Genomic DNA, 14,145 nt, shown 5'->3' on the forward strand with positions numbered 1-14,145 from the left:
AGCTGAATACTCTGTCTGTACAAGTCAACAGTATGATTTTTGCACTTCTGGCCTGAACATGTAGTCTTCCGGACATTAGGGGAGGCAGAAAATGAAGCCACAATTTTAAACATGTTCAAGGTATTACGAAACCTATACTTGAGCGCAGAGGTTGGGAACTCCATCTACCTATGGACCTCAGACCTCTTGCACACGTGCAGGCCGGGAGCAGGCTGCACACACGCGCATTTTGACATCTTTGCATTCTTCAGGCCAAAGGCAGGCCCTACATTCCTGCGCATAGAAGAAAAAGACGCAAAACCTGGGTCAGGCAACTGGGTGCAGTGCGCCATAGTAAAGGAAGTGTCCCGAGGAGAGGGAAACGGGAGAAGAGCTGTCCCAGAGGGAGGGACAAGGGAGGGCGACAGGGAGAGGTCCCAGTTAAGAGACAGAGAGGAGCAGAGAGACAGGCTCTAATTAGAGAAAAGGGCTGCAGACTTAAACTGAAGTGGGCTCAGGAGAGTCCCTGTAGTTGAAGAGGGCTCAAGAGAAGCCCTGAAGATCTGAGAAGGCAGGCGAACATTGGCGACTCCATGCTGCAGGCCATTGGGAAAAGGCACCCCTGTGGAGCAGTGGTGTTCTGCTTGACATGGCCGAAGAACTGAAATTGTGCTTGTAAACTGGTGCTCGAGCGTACTCAGGAATCCAAGGGAATGTAATTTCGGAAGGCCAGATTGTAACTCTCGTTGAAGCCGTCTAAGTTGGAGTGACTTTTGGAGAGAATTGCAAGATTAGCTCCTTAAAGGTAAAGACTGGAAACCCCTTATGAGAAGACAGAGTTTCAGTGAGATTGGTTGACTCACAGTGTGACTAATGTCTGGGTGGGCTGTTGAGAAACCCATCGCATCTGTCCTTTATTCTGTAATGTGCGGTGTTCGACTACAGTTTGCCTGTTAATTCACGTGTATCTCATACTTACCCTGAATGTTAGAGTATAAGATAGATATTGTGAATTGTTTTATCTTTCTTGACGTTGTATAGTAATGTTTATTTTTGTTTGTTCGAAACTCGTGGAATCTTGTGGCTTTCTTCAATGAGCGAGAGTCTTAAATCGCAAACTTTGTCTACTTTAAACAAATCATTATTGATCCCTAAGGGGATCTCACCAACAATGTGGGGGCCTGGCCAAGGATCATAACAAGAGTCACTTATTTCCTTGTTGTACTGATAAGGCGTGGGCAACACCTTAATGTAAATGTAAAATGGGGCACAATTCAAACGTCAGCACATGCTGGAAGTTCTCAAAGTAGAAACACTTAAGCAACCTAAAATGGGCAAGACTGTTAGTTAAAACAGTAAATGGGCTCTGTCAGCAATGACTTCATAACCCACAAGGAACTACAAGTTAACGCCACAGGGAGAAAAACTGTAAAGCAGGTCCACTGATCAATGAAGAGCAAGGAGTTGGGAAGGAAAGAGCAGCGCATGCACCACTGACCTGTCTACAGTGTGTGCTGCTAATTGTCATCAATGCAAAGAGGATGTGTTAGCGAAGGTTTGGGCATTTTCCAGCACCCCCTCAGGGAACCATTACTGTAATGAACAAGCTGCGGATTTAATTCTATACATTGCTTAAATCCATTTGCTTGTTACTAAGTGGAGCTTACATTTCTCAGATGTCAGCCTCCTGGGTACATGGATATTGCACATAGAATATTGAAAAGTGTTTGCCAGTGAAATGCAACAAGGGTCTTATCGGTGGCTCCAAAAATGTACCATGGTTGCTTCTCTCTATTTTCCTATACACTGCCCCAATTATCTTTCTGATGAAAACAATCAAAGGATCTGTTAGTGTGAGCCAGCTTCTTTGTAGTCTTAACACTGGTATTTTTTTTTTAAAGACATTCTCCTTCTAATTCAGAGACCTGATTAGTGAAGGGGTATGTAGGGCTGGGAGTTATAAAAGATCCATGGGCAGAATTTTCTGCCTGTTGGGGGCGGAGAGTTCAGGAGCGGGCACGTGGAGGCATGCCACCGATCGGAGGCGCACTGCCAATTTAGGTGGGTGGGCAAATTAAGGCCCGCCCTGCATGACATCCGCAAAGGAAGCACTATGCGCTCCCTGTGCAGGCGGGGGGGAGGATTCCCTCAGCTGGGAGTGCGCTCTTTCGTGGCATGCGCATGAAAGAGCGCACTCATCTCCCTGAGGCTAAGTGCTGCCTCAGGGAGATTGGCTCCACAATAAAAAAATGTTAAGAACAGAAAAAAAAAAATTCCCTGACATCTCCCCAACTCATGTGACACCTCATGTGACATTGTCCATGGGACACGTCCATCACTTTCAGTTACACTTATATTAAATTTTTTAAATCCTACATGAAACCTCATCCCGCCTGTGGATGAGGTTTCATGTTTTTTTCAATGCCCGCCAGGGCTCCCAGCCCGCGCGCCAACCTTAAGGCTGGACGGGCAGGTCCATTAATTACTTTAACTACTTTGTCAATGGCCTCAATTGGCCATTGACAGGTCGGCGGGCGCACAGCTAATTCGGCTGAGCCCCTGCTGACCTGAAAATTGAAATGAGGCGTGGTGACGTCGGGAGTTCTGCCCCACGTCCTTCCGCATCATGTTACATGTCGTCGAGCGAGCCTCACTCCCCTGCTCACCGATTGGGAAATCCTGGCCCACGTTCTAGACTACACCTGATGAAATTATAGACGGTGTTCAGCAGGCTGACAATCCCTATGTTTAGAATGTGACAGTTCTAGGCTCAGCAATTAAACCTGCAGAATTATCATGCTTTTATGTACTTTATCTAATTTTTCCCAAGGTTTTCCCTTTACCAATATTCTCTCCTCCCCTCTATCCTTGAAGGTGTTCAGTGCTTGCTCACTTCAGTTTCTATCAGTATTCCTTGGTTGTTGCACCCAAGTTGCCTTGATTCATGGATTAACTTCAACAGTGAACAATGGCAAAGCATCTAGCAGCATTACAGCTAAAAACGGCGAACTGTAGGATGTAGCATATACTGAATGACCCGGGAGCTTGGGGAGACTATGGCCAGGATTTTGCCCTCGTCGGGCGGGGGCAGGCAGGAGCGGTCGGGAAGCTGACCGTTGCTCGTGATCGGGGACCGACCACGATTTCATGCTGCTGGGTCAATGAAGGCCCGCCCAGCGTGAAACTCGTGCTGCAGCGCTTAGCGCTGCCTCTGTTGGGGGGGGAGGAGGGCGAGCACACAAGTTTGCGCATGCGCACACAGGAAAAGCTCCCTGAGGCGCAGAGCTGCCTCAGGGAGATGAAGATATATATATATATAAAAAAACTAAAGAATTTTAAGGTATTAAGAAACATGTCCCCTCATGTGATTGTGTCATCACGCGTCATTTTACGTTGGTTCGGGTCAGGCTTGCACCGCCCAACGAGCTAAAAATTCTGGCCTATAGTTCCCTGTTGCTTTCTCCATGACAACATCTTGGCCAATAAGAGTCAACTGGCCAACCAATCAGCACCCTTTTCTCCTGTTGTATAAACCATTGCGATCATTTGGAATTAGACAACAGGAAGAACTGGGTAATTCAGTCGCAGAATTCAGAATCATGCAAATTAATGGCAATGAACAAGGATACATTGAATACTTAACATTTAGCAGGTTGAAAAAGATTTCATTTCTACTTTAAACTCTAATTTAATAAAAGGCAGTTGAAATGGTCAAGGCTAACACAGAGATCCTGTGTAACAACCTGACATAGTAAAGCCTTTTAATTCCTTTAGGACCCCAAGGGAGGCTTCATACCAATTTTGCACTCATTAGCACTAAGTTAATACATTTTTCAGAATTCAGGCTTTAATAGCACTGGGAGCACAAGACATCACTCAGAGTAACTTGATAATCACACCACATTCCTGAAAGGTCAATTCCATCAGGCAGATAGAGCGTCTGTTTAAAGTGTCGCTGTTTCAGTAAAAATTAGATAAAACAAAATCAAGCTGAATGTTATATGTCATTGCAATATGAATTTGTATACTTCAAATGTGTGGTACTTATACATAACTCAAACTCCCAACTGTTCATTTACCAGGAATGGTACACAAATGCAGTGAATAAAATCCTGAAGTTGCAAAGTAAAGGCAAAATCATGTGAATATGAAAGAACAAGTGCCAGAGGGAGAGTGAAAGTGCAGGTTCCAGAGGGAGAGTGAAAGTGCAGGTGCCAGAGGGAGAGTGAAAGTGCAGGTTCCAGAGGGAGAGTGAAAGTGCAGGTTCCAGAGGGGAAGTGAAAGTGCAGGTTCCAGAGGGGAAGTGAAAGTGCAGGTTCCAGAGGGGAAGTGAAAGTGCAGGTTCCAGAGGGGAAGTGAAAGTGCAGGTGCCAGAGGGAGAGTGAAAGTGCAGGTGCCAGAGGGAGAGTGAAAGTGCAGGTGCCAGAGGGAGAGTGAAAGTGCAGGTGCCAGAGGGAGAGTGAAAGTGCAGGTGCCAGAGGGGAAGTGAAAATGCAGGTACCAGAGGGGAAGTGAAAGTGCAGGTACCAGAGGGGAAGTGAAAGTGCAGGTACCAGAGGGGAAGTGAAAGTGCAGGTTCCAGGGGGGAAGTGAAAGTGCAGGTTCCACAGGGAGAGTGAAAGTGCAGGTGCCAGAGGGAGAGTGAAAGTGCAGGTTCCAGAGGGAGAGTGAAAGTGCAGGTGCCAGAGGGAGAGTGAAAGTGCAGGTTCCAGAGGGAGAGTGAAAGTGCAGGTTCCAGAGGGAGAGTGAAAGTGCAGGTTCCAGAGGGGAAGTGAAAGTGCAGGTGCCAGAGGGAGAGTGAAAGTGCAGGTGCCAGAGGGAGAGTGAAAGTGCAGGTTCCAGAGGGGAAGTGAAAGTGCAGGTGCCAGAGGGAGAGTGAAAGTGCAGGTTCCAGAGGGGAAGTGAAAGTGCAGGTGCCAGAGGGAGAGTGAAAGTGCAGGTGCCAGAGAGAGAGTGAAAGTGCAGGTGTCAGAGGGAGAGTGAAAGTGCAGGTGCCAGAGGGAGAGTGAAAGTGCAGGTTCCAGAGGGGAAGTGAAAGTGCAGGTGCCAGAGGGAGAGTGAAAGTGCAGGTTCCAGAGAGGAAGTGAAAGTGCAGGTTCCAGAGGGGAAGTGAAAGTGTAGGCTCCAGAGGGGAAGTGAAAGTGCAGGTTCCAGAGGGGAAGTGAAAGTGCAGGTGCCAGAGGGAGAGTGAAAGTGCAGGTTCCAGAGGGGGAGTGAAAGTGCAGGTTCCAGAGGGAGAGTGAAAGTGCAGGTGCCAGAGGGGAAGTGAAAGTGCAGGTTCCAGAGGGGAAGTGAAAGTGAAGGTTCCAGAGGGAGAGTGAAAGTGCAGGTTCCAGAGGGAGAGTGAAAGTGCAGGTTCCAGAGGGAGAGTGAAAGTGCAGGTTCCAGAGGGAGAGTGAAAGTGCAGGTGCCAGAGGGAGAGTGAAAGTGCAGGTTCCAGAGGGGAAATGAAAGCGCAGGTGCCAGAGGGAGAGTGAAAGTGCAGGTTCCAGAGGGGAAGTGAAAGTGCAGGTGCCAGAGGGAGAGTGAAAGTGCAGGTTCCAGAGGGGAAATGAAAGCGCAGGTGCCAGAGGGAGAGTGAAAGTGCAGGTTCCAGAGGGGAAGTGAAAGTGCAGGTGCCAGAGGGGAAGTGAAAGTGCAGGTGCCAGAGGGAGAGTGAAAGTGCAGGTTCCAGAGGGGAAGTGAAAGTGCAGGTGCCAGAGGGAGAGTGAAAGTGCAGGTGCCAGAGGGAGAGTGAAAGTGCAGGTTCCAGAGGGAGAGTGAAAGTGCAGGTTCCAGAGGGGAAGTGAAAGTACAGGTGCCAGAGGGGAAATGAAAGTGCAGGTTCCAGAGGGAGAGTGAAAGTGCAGGTGCCAGAGGGGAAGTGAAAGTGCAGGTGCCAGAGGGAGAGTGAAAGTGCAGGTTCCAGAGGGGAAGTGAAAGTGCAGGTGCCAGAGGGGAAGTGAAAGTGCAGGTTCCAGAGGGAGAGTGAAAGTGCAGGTTCCAGAGGAGAGTGAAAGTGCAGGTGCCAGAGGGAGAGTGATACTGCAGGTGCCAGAGGGAGAGTGAAAGTGCAGGTGCCAGAGGGAGAGTGAAAGTGCAGGTGCCAGCGGGAGAGTGAAAGTGCAGGTGCCAGAGGGAGAGTGAAAGTGCAGGTTCCAGAGGGGAAGTGAAAGTGCAGGTTCCAGAGGGAGAGTGAAAGTGCAGGCTCCAGAGGGGGAGTGAAAGTGCAGGTTCCAGAGGGAGAGTGAAAGTGCAGGTTCCAGAGGGGAAGTGAAAGTGCATGTGCCAGAGGGAGAGTGAAAGTGCGGGTGCCAGAGGGGAAGTGAAAGTGCAGGTTCCAGAGGGGAAGTGAAAGTGCAGGTTCCAGAGGGGAAGTGAAAGTGCAGGTGCCAGAGGGAGAGTGAAAGTGCAGGTGCCAGAGGTGAAGTGAAAGTACAGGTGCCAGAGGGGAAGTGAAAGTGCAGGTTCCAGAGGGGAAGTGAAAGTGCAGGTGCCAGAGGGAGAGTGAAAGTGCAGGTGCCAGAGAGAGAGTGAAAGTGCAGGTGCCAGAGGGAGAGTGAAAGTGCAGGTGCCAGAGGTGAAGTGAAAGTACAGGTGCCAGAGGGGAAGTGAAAGTGCAGGTTCCAGAGGGGAAGTGAAAGTGCAGGTGCCAGAGGGAGAGTGAATGTGCAGGTGCCAGAGAGAGAGTGAAAGTGCAGGTGCCAGAGGGAGAGTGAAAGTGCAGGTTCCAGAGGGAGAGTGAAAGTGCAGGTGCCAGAGGGAGAGTGAAAGTGCAGGTGCCAGAGGGAGAGTGAAAGTGCAGGTGCCAGAGGGAGAGTGAAAGTACAGGTGCCAGAGGGAGAGTGAAAGTGCAGGTTCCAGAGGGAGAGTGAAAGTGCAGGTTCCAGAGGGAGAGTGAAAGTGCAGGTTCCAGAGGGAGAGTGAAAATGCAGGTGCCAGAGGGAGAGTGAAAGTGCAGGTTCCAGAGGGGAAGTGAAAGTGCAGGTTCCAGAGGGGGAGTGAAAGTGCAGGTTCCAGAGGGAGAGTGAAAGTGCAGGTTCCAGAGGGGAAGTGCAAGTGCAGGTTCTAGAGGGGAAGTGTAAGTGCAGGTTCCAGAGGGAGAGTGAAAGTGCAGGTTCCAGAGGGAGAGTGAAAGTGCAGGTTCCAGAGGGGAAGTGAAAGTGCAGGTGCCAGAGGGGAAGTGAAAGTGCAGGTTCCAGAGGGAGAGTGAAAGTGCAGGTTCCAGAGGAGAGTGAAAGTGCAGGTGCCAGAGGGAGAGTGATACTGCAGGTGCCAGAGGGAGAGTGAAAGTGCAGGTGCCAGAGGGAGAGTGAAAGTGCAGGTGCCAGCGGGAGAGTGAAAGTGCAGGTGCCAGAGGGAGAGTGAAAGTGCAGGTTCCAGAGGGGAAGTGAAAGTGCAGGTTCCAGAGGGAGAGTGAAAGTGCAGGCTCCAGAGGGGGAGTGAAAGTGCAGGTTCCAGAGGGAGAGTGAAAGTGCAGGTTCCAGAGGGGAAGTGAAAGTGCAGGTGCCAGAGGGAGAGTGAAAGTGCGGGTGCCAGAGGGGAAGTGAAAGTGCAGGTTCCAGAGGGGAAGTGAAAGTGCAGGTTCCAGAGGGGAAGTGAAAGTGCAGGTGCCAGAGGGAGAGTGAAAGTGCGGGTGCCAGAGGGAGAGTGAAAGTGCAGGTGCCAGAGGGGAAGTGAAAGTGCAGGTTCCAGAGGGAGAGTGAAAGTGCAGGTGCCAGAGGGAGAGTGAAAGTGCAGGTGCCAGAGGTGAAGTGAAAGTACAGGTGCCAGAGGTGAAGTGAAAGTACAGGTTCCAGAGGAGAGTGAAAGTGCAGGTGCCAGAGGGAGAATGATACTGCAGGTGCCAGAGGGAGAGTGAAAGTGCAGGTGCCAGAGGGAGAGTGAAAGTGCAGGTGCCAGCGGGAGAGTGAAAGTGCAGGTGCCAGAGGGAGAGTGAAAGTGCAGGTTCCAGAGGGGAAGTGAAAGTGCAGGTTCCAGAGGGAGAGTGAAAGTGCAGGCTCCAGAGGGGGAGTGAAAGTGCAGGTTCCAGAGGGAGAGTGAAAGTGCAGGTTCCAGAGGGGAAGTGAAAGTGCAGGTGCCAGAGGGAGAGTGAAAGTGCGGGTGCCAGAGGGGAAGTGAAAGTGCAGGTGCCAGAGGGGAAGTGAAAGTGCAGGTTCCAGAGGGGAAGTGAAAGTGAAGGTGCCAGAGGGAGAGTGAAAGTGCAGGTGCCAGAGGGGAAGTGAAAGTACAGGTGCCAGAGGGGAAGTGAAAGTGCAGGTTCCAGAGGGGAAGTGAAAGTGCAGGTGCCAGAGGGAGAGTGAAAGTGCAGGTGCCAGAGAGAGAGTGAAAGTGCAGGTGCCAGAGGGAGAGTGAAAGTGCAGGTGCCAGAGGGAGAGTGAAAGTGCAGGTGCCAGAGGGAGAGTGAAAGTGCAGGTGCCAGAGGGAGAGTGAAAGTGCAGGTGCCAGAGGGGAAGTGAAAGTGCAGGTTCCAGAGGGAGAGTGAAAGTGCAGGTGCCAGAGGGACAGTGAAAGTGCAGGTGCCAGAGGGAGAGTGAAAGTGCAGGTGCCAGAGGGAGAGTGAAAGTGCAGGTTCCAGAGGGAGAGTGAAAGTGCAGGTTCCAGAGGGAGAGTGAAAGTGCAGGTTCCAGAGGGAGAGTGAAAATGCAGGTGCCAGAGGGAGAGTGAAAGTGCAGGTTCCAGAGGGGAAGTGAAAGTGCAGGTTCCAGAGGGAGAGTGAAAGTGCAGGTTCCAGAGGGAGAGTGAAAGTGCAGGTGCCAGAGGGGAAGTGAAAGTGCAGGTGCCAGAGGGGAAGTGAAAGTGCAGGATACATAGGGAAGGTGAAAGTGTAAGATAAGAGGGGAGGTGAAGAAACAGACTGGTATCCAAGAATACAACAGTTCACTATGTCTCACCATTTACCATCACCCTATGACACTGTGTCACTGTATTCAGTCTGTTCTATAGACAATCAAATTTGAACAGAGCTCCATTCTCAATTCTCTTTTTAATGAACTTACAATGGAATGAAGTGAGATGCTCTGTGAGCTTTAAAAATTGAGTTTCATCACAGGACTACTCAAACTGTCAGTTACAAAATGTAACTTTAAACTCCTTTTAGAATATTTCTCCTTATTTCGGTTGATATTCTATAATAAATGGCAGTGCTGAAATCGTCAGGGGAGCAAGCTTGGAGGACTTACTAAATCGGAGAGTGCAAAGGAGCTGAATTAACAAGAGCAGAGATACAGTCATTAATCAGCTCTGTCGGGTGGTCATGTCTTTTCCAGCAGTGTCCTTTAATTCAGTTCCCTCTCACTGCAAGATTTAAACAGCTCCTCACAATGGCATCATTAGTAATTAAACAAAAATATCTGAAACACTGACAGAAATAGATAAAACATCTCCTTTGGAATAGAAAGGAGATGAAAGGGGTACGACAATGAGACTTCCCTTTTCCTGCCCTGGTTAGTAGGGGCGGGGCAGGTTGGCAGGTTTTTGGGGAGCACAATTTGTACACCTACCTTTTTTTAAATGCTTCTTCTTAGTTTTTCTGCAGATACCAGAAATCCCAGGAACAGGCTTTATCTCACTTTTATTGACAGGTGGTGGATGGAGTATGGGTTTGGGAGCCCGAGTCAGGCACACTGGAAGGCCAGCTGCACACATTAGAATCCCAGTCATACCTGCGTGGAATACAAATGGAGATCATTTAGAGTTTAAATCAGCTTCATTGCAAATTGTAAATGTCATCGTCTTTGAAATCATTTTAATGTAATGTAAGGAGTTATACTGTATGGATATTACAATCTAAGATTTCCTGCAAGGCCTGCTAATCTATCACACTAAGCTTTTTAAAGGCAATTATTTTACCATTTCTATTTTGATCTGTCATTCCACTTGAGCCCTTGTGCCTGCTTCTACTCATTCCTGGCTTCAGCTCTTACATTTAAAATCCTATCTTAACATTAAAGATAATACTGTCATTGACAATCAAGGTTTATCTTTTGTAGATAATAAATAGGTTTTTGCTTAATCTGCCTTTCAGTCAGCTGTCCTGAATAAAAATTCATGCAGTAAGAACATAGCAAGAACATAGAGATATACATTCAGACACAAGCACTTGAAGTAGTTTTATAATCCTGTTCCTGTATATTAACATGTGGTTGCTGCTTCCCCTATGGCTCATCGGTTAAATGAGCTTGCAATGTGATACTCAGCTGTAGAAAAGAGGAAGGCTCCTTTCTTTTATCCTTAATCTATGCTGAGTTATTTGACCTCAGCCACGTGCTGGACAATATCAGCCAGGGTTCCTGCTGTTAATTAATATCCAGTGACTCTTTTTGAAAGTGCACGTACATGGTCAACAAACGAGGCCCGACACACACCCACATCGCCACCCCTGCCCCCTACCACTCCACGTTAGACAGCTTATAAAAATTGCTCTTGAGGCACATTGAAAGCAGAGAGTTGGCAGAATGCTGCAGTGCAGAGGATCTGAGTGTCTGAGTGTACATGCATCACAAAAGGTTAGCATGCAGCCTCAGCAAGTAATCAGGAAGGCAAATGGAATGTTGCAATGGGGATGGAGTATAAAAGTTGGGAAGACTTGCTACAATTGCAAAGGGCATTGGTGAGACTTACAGCACTGTGTATAGTTCTGGTCCCCTTACTTAAGGAGCGATATAGTTGCACTGGAAGCAGTTCAGGGAAGGTTCACTAGGCTGATTCCTGGGATGAAGAAGTTGTCTTATTAGGAAAGGTTGAGCATCTTGGGCCTATACTCATTGGAGTTTAGAGAATGAGACCTGAACTTATTGAAACATATAAAATTCTGATGAGGCTTGACAGGGTAGATGCTGAGAGGATGTTCCCTCATGGGGGAATCTAGAACTGGAGGCAGGGGGGGAGGTGGGGTCACAGTTTAAAAATAAGGGGTCTCCTAGATAAGACTGAGATGAGAAGGAATTTCTTCTCTCAGAGGGTCATTAGTCTTTGGAATCCTCTTCCACAGAAAGCAATGGAGGCTGGGTCATTGAATATATTCAAGACTGAGTTTGACTGATTTTTGATCAACAAAGGAGTCAAGGGTTATGGGGGCGGGGGAGGCAGGCAGGAAAGTGGAGTTAAGGCCACATTCAGATCAGCAACGATTTTATTGAATGATTGAGCAGGCTCAATGGACCAAATGGCCTACTGCTGCTCCTATTTCTTACGATCTTATGATAGTGCATCAAACACGTGAGACAGAACTGAAACAGAACCCAACTCATGCCAATGATATCCTATGATTGGAATACTTTAGTTTTTGTTTTCTGGCTATATATTATCAAAATGACTGCAACAGATTAAGGAATGGAGTAACAGAAAACTATAAATTGTAGCTCAGTGGCCCTTTGCTCAGCTGAAATTTCTGTGATTGTGTAATGTAAACTATTGAAATGCAACAGGTTAGCTTCAACCACTGATGAACAACTCTGGGTGCCTTACCATTACCAGGTATCCTGTATTTGTGTCTTCTTAACTAAAGATGGGAATGACATCTCAACATTCTCAGCTTTCGCCAGCACAAGGTGTAAGTGCCGTACAAAGTTGCATTCCAGAAAATTTCTTTCCTGATCCATTGGAGAGGGATTTGGAGTGTCAATTTTCCATCACTTTTTTTTACACTAATTTAGAGACTGGAAAATGGCACATTTAATGACAGTTACAAGAGTGGGGTCTGCAATAGAATCCCAGGACTGACGGTAGGGGAGTCAGTAAAATAAAGGATTGAATGGTGTGTGCACAGACTTCAGATTGCTAACTTTATTCCTGCATGGGTGTTGGGGCCAAATGTTACAACAGATTGATTTTTACAGCTCTCTGACTACTCTCCTGCTCAGCAGTGTTGTGCTTCATACCTGCAAGTGCTGGGTGGACAGGACCAGATCCATTTAGGTTTTTCACTGGTAGAGCAGGAACACTGGAAGAAATCGAAAGGAGAATATTAGTTTTCTTAATACAGAATTTAGGATTCCATGGACCAATCCAAGACATTTAATCTCCATGTATCCATGGACCATACCAAGACATTTAATCTCCATGTATCCATGGACCATACCAAGACATTTAATCTCTATATATCCATGGACCATACCAAGACATTTAATCTCCATATATCCACGGACCATATCAAGACATTTAATCTCTATATATCCATGGACCATACCAAGACATTTAATCTCTATATATCCATGGACCATACCAAGGCATTTAATCTCCATCTATCTACGGACCATATCAAGACATTTAATCTCTATATATCCATGGACCATACCAAGACATTTAATCTCCATATATCCATGGACCATACCAAGACATTTAATCTCCATATATCCATGGACCATACCAAGACATTTAATCTCCATATGGCCATGGACCATACCAAGACATTTAATCTCCATATATCCATGGACCATACCAAGACATTTAATCTCCATATATCCATGGACCATACCAAGACATTTAATCTCCATATATCCATGGACCATACCAAGACATTTAATCTCCATATATCCATGGACCATATCAAGACATTTAATCTCCATGTATCCATGGACCATACCAAGACATTTAATCTCCATATATCCATGGACCATATCAAGACATTTAATTTCCATATATCCATGGACCATACCAAGACATTTAATCTCCATATATCCATGGACCATACCAAGACATTTAATCTCCATATATCCATGGACCATACCAAGACATTTAATCTCCATAATCTAACACCAGTGCTCATTTTTTGCTAATCTGCCTCCCGAAGATAATAGCATTGCTTCTGTGCATTTGACATTTGCAACCCCTAAATTACCCGGTTATTTATTCAAAAAGTGTTTGAACTGCTTATCATGCTGATTGGTTGAATCCTGTATATTAAAGTCTATTGATGATAGTCAGGTTCGATTAAGAAACCATCAAGACACTTTTAACAGACAAATAAATATGAACAAATCACCCTTTACTGTGCCTGAGCTGATGGAGAGATATGGTGCTGTTATTTGAGTCTGATGAACAGACTTATAGAAGTCACAAAGGGCTAGAAAAAGAGGCTGAAACTGGCTGATTAGTAATAATGAGCTGTAATGTAAAAATGAAAAAGAACAGGTCACTGCAAAGTCACAGCTGCAGTCTTCAGATTCCCCTGCTTTTCCTTAGATCAGCATGACAGCACGGCCCATTTGTATATACAGTACTTATCAGAATACTTAAGGAATACTTTGAAATTCCATTGAAGAAAGCTGCTGTCTGAGCCAACGGTATTAAAGGGATCAACAAAATCGGTATGCAAATTTATCAAGAAATAATTTGCGGTTTGTAACAGAATCATACAGTTTAGATAGCTTGATAAATAAATATCAAACGAAACACTTCTAATCAGCACCATTAAAGTATGGAGATAAATGACAGCTACCAGAAGGATGAAGGTGAAAACTCCCCATCCTTCTATTGGCACATTTCCAGAGATAGTTATATTTATATTGGTAAACTAAGCACTATTTATGGAAAGATCTTGGGGCAAGATTCTCCTGCCGGCTTCTGAATCCCATTGTCAGGTTCAAGTGGGGGGTCAGACGCCAGCACCTGTGTGTGGAACAGTGATTTTCCTCAAATTGGCCAATTAGCGACCAGAGTGCGGGCTCACTGTCAAATTGAGAATGGTGGGCGGGCTTTCAAAGCTGCAGGAACAACAGGCAGCCTTCCAACTTGAAAGCAGCAGCAGAATGTGTTTACAGGCAACTGAGGGAGAGGGCACCGAGAATGGAGATGCTCTCATTCAAATTTTTTTTTTTACAAACCTTAAAATAAAAAAGGCCTTGGCAGCCAAGCCATCATTGTTGGTTGGGGGTAGGTGGGCGTTGGGTCCTCCACAGAGTGGCCTGCTGCTGAACCCAGGCAGCCATAGAGGGTCTCTAAGCCTGCCTGGAGTGCTGGCCCCTGCCTGTTGCCAGGCAGTCGTCCCCTCGCTAAACTGCCTTTTGCCATCTTTGGAGACCTGGGGGCTGACTGGAAAATCCTTGCTGGCCTCTGCCAATTGGCCTTAAGTGGTGCATTAACAGTCTCAGCTTGTAAACCGCAGGGGTTGTGGAGGTGGGGGGTGGGTGATGGGATGGAGCATGGGTTAACTGCCACATAGGCTGGCAGTGTGAAATTTCCTGT

General features: G+C 47.0%; 1 protein-coding gene across 2 annotated transcripts in view; it reads right to left on the minus strand.

The window, feature by feature from the left end:
• The window catches only part of dtx1 (deltex 1, E3 ubiquitin ligase), a 246,812-nt gene that overhangs the window by 41,010 nt on the left and 191,657 nt on the right, over positions 1–14,145 (minus strand). For both annotated transcript variants that reach the window (XM_078554245.1, XM_078554246.1), the window contains exons 3-4: positions 11,841–11,902; positions 9,462–9,623 (exon numbers count right to left, since the gene is read on the minus strand). In XM_078554245.1, coding sequence (XP_078410371.1) covers positions 9,462–9,623; positions 11,841–11,902 — 224 coding nt within the window. The remainder of the gene's footprint in view (positions 1–9,461; positions 9,624–11,840; positions 11,903–14,145) is intronic.

The sequence above is a fragment of the Cetorhinus maximus genome, chromosome 12, assembly GCF_964194155.1.
Source record: "Cetorhinus maximus chromosome 12, sCetMax3.hap1.1, whole genome shotgun sequence".
Lineage (NCBI taxonomy): Eukaryota > Metazoa > Chordata > Chondrichthyes > Lamniformes > Cetorhinidae > Cetorhinus > Cetorhinus maximus.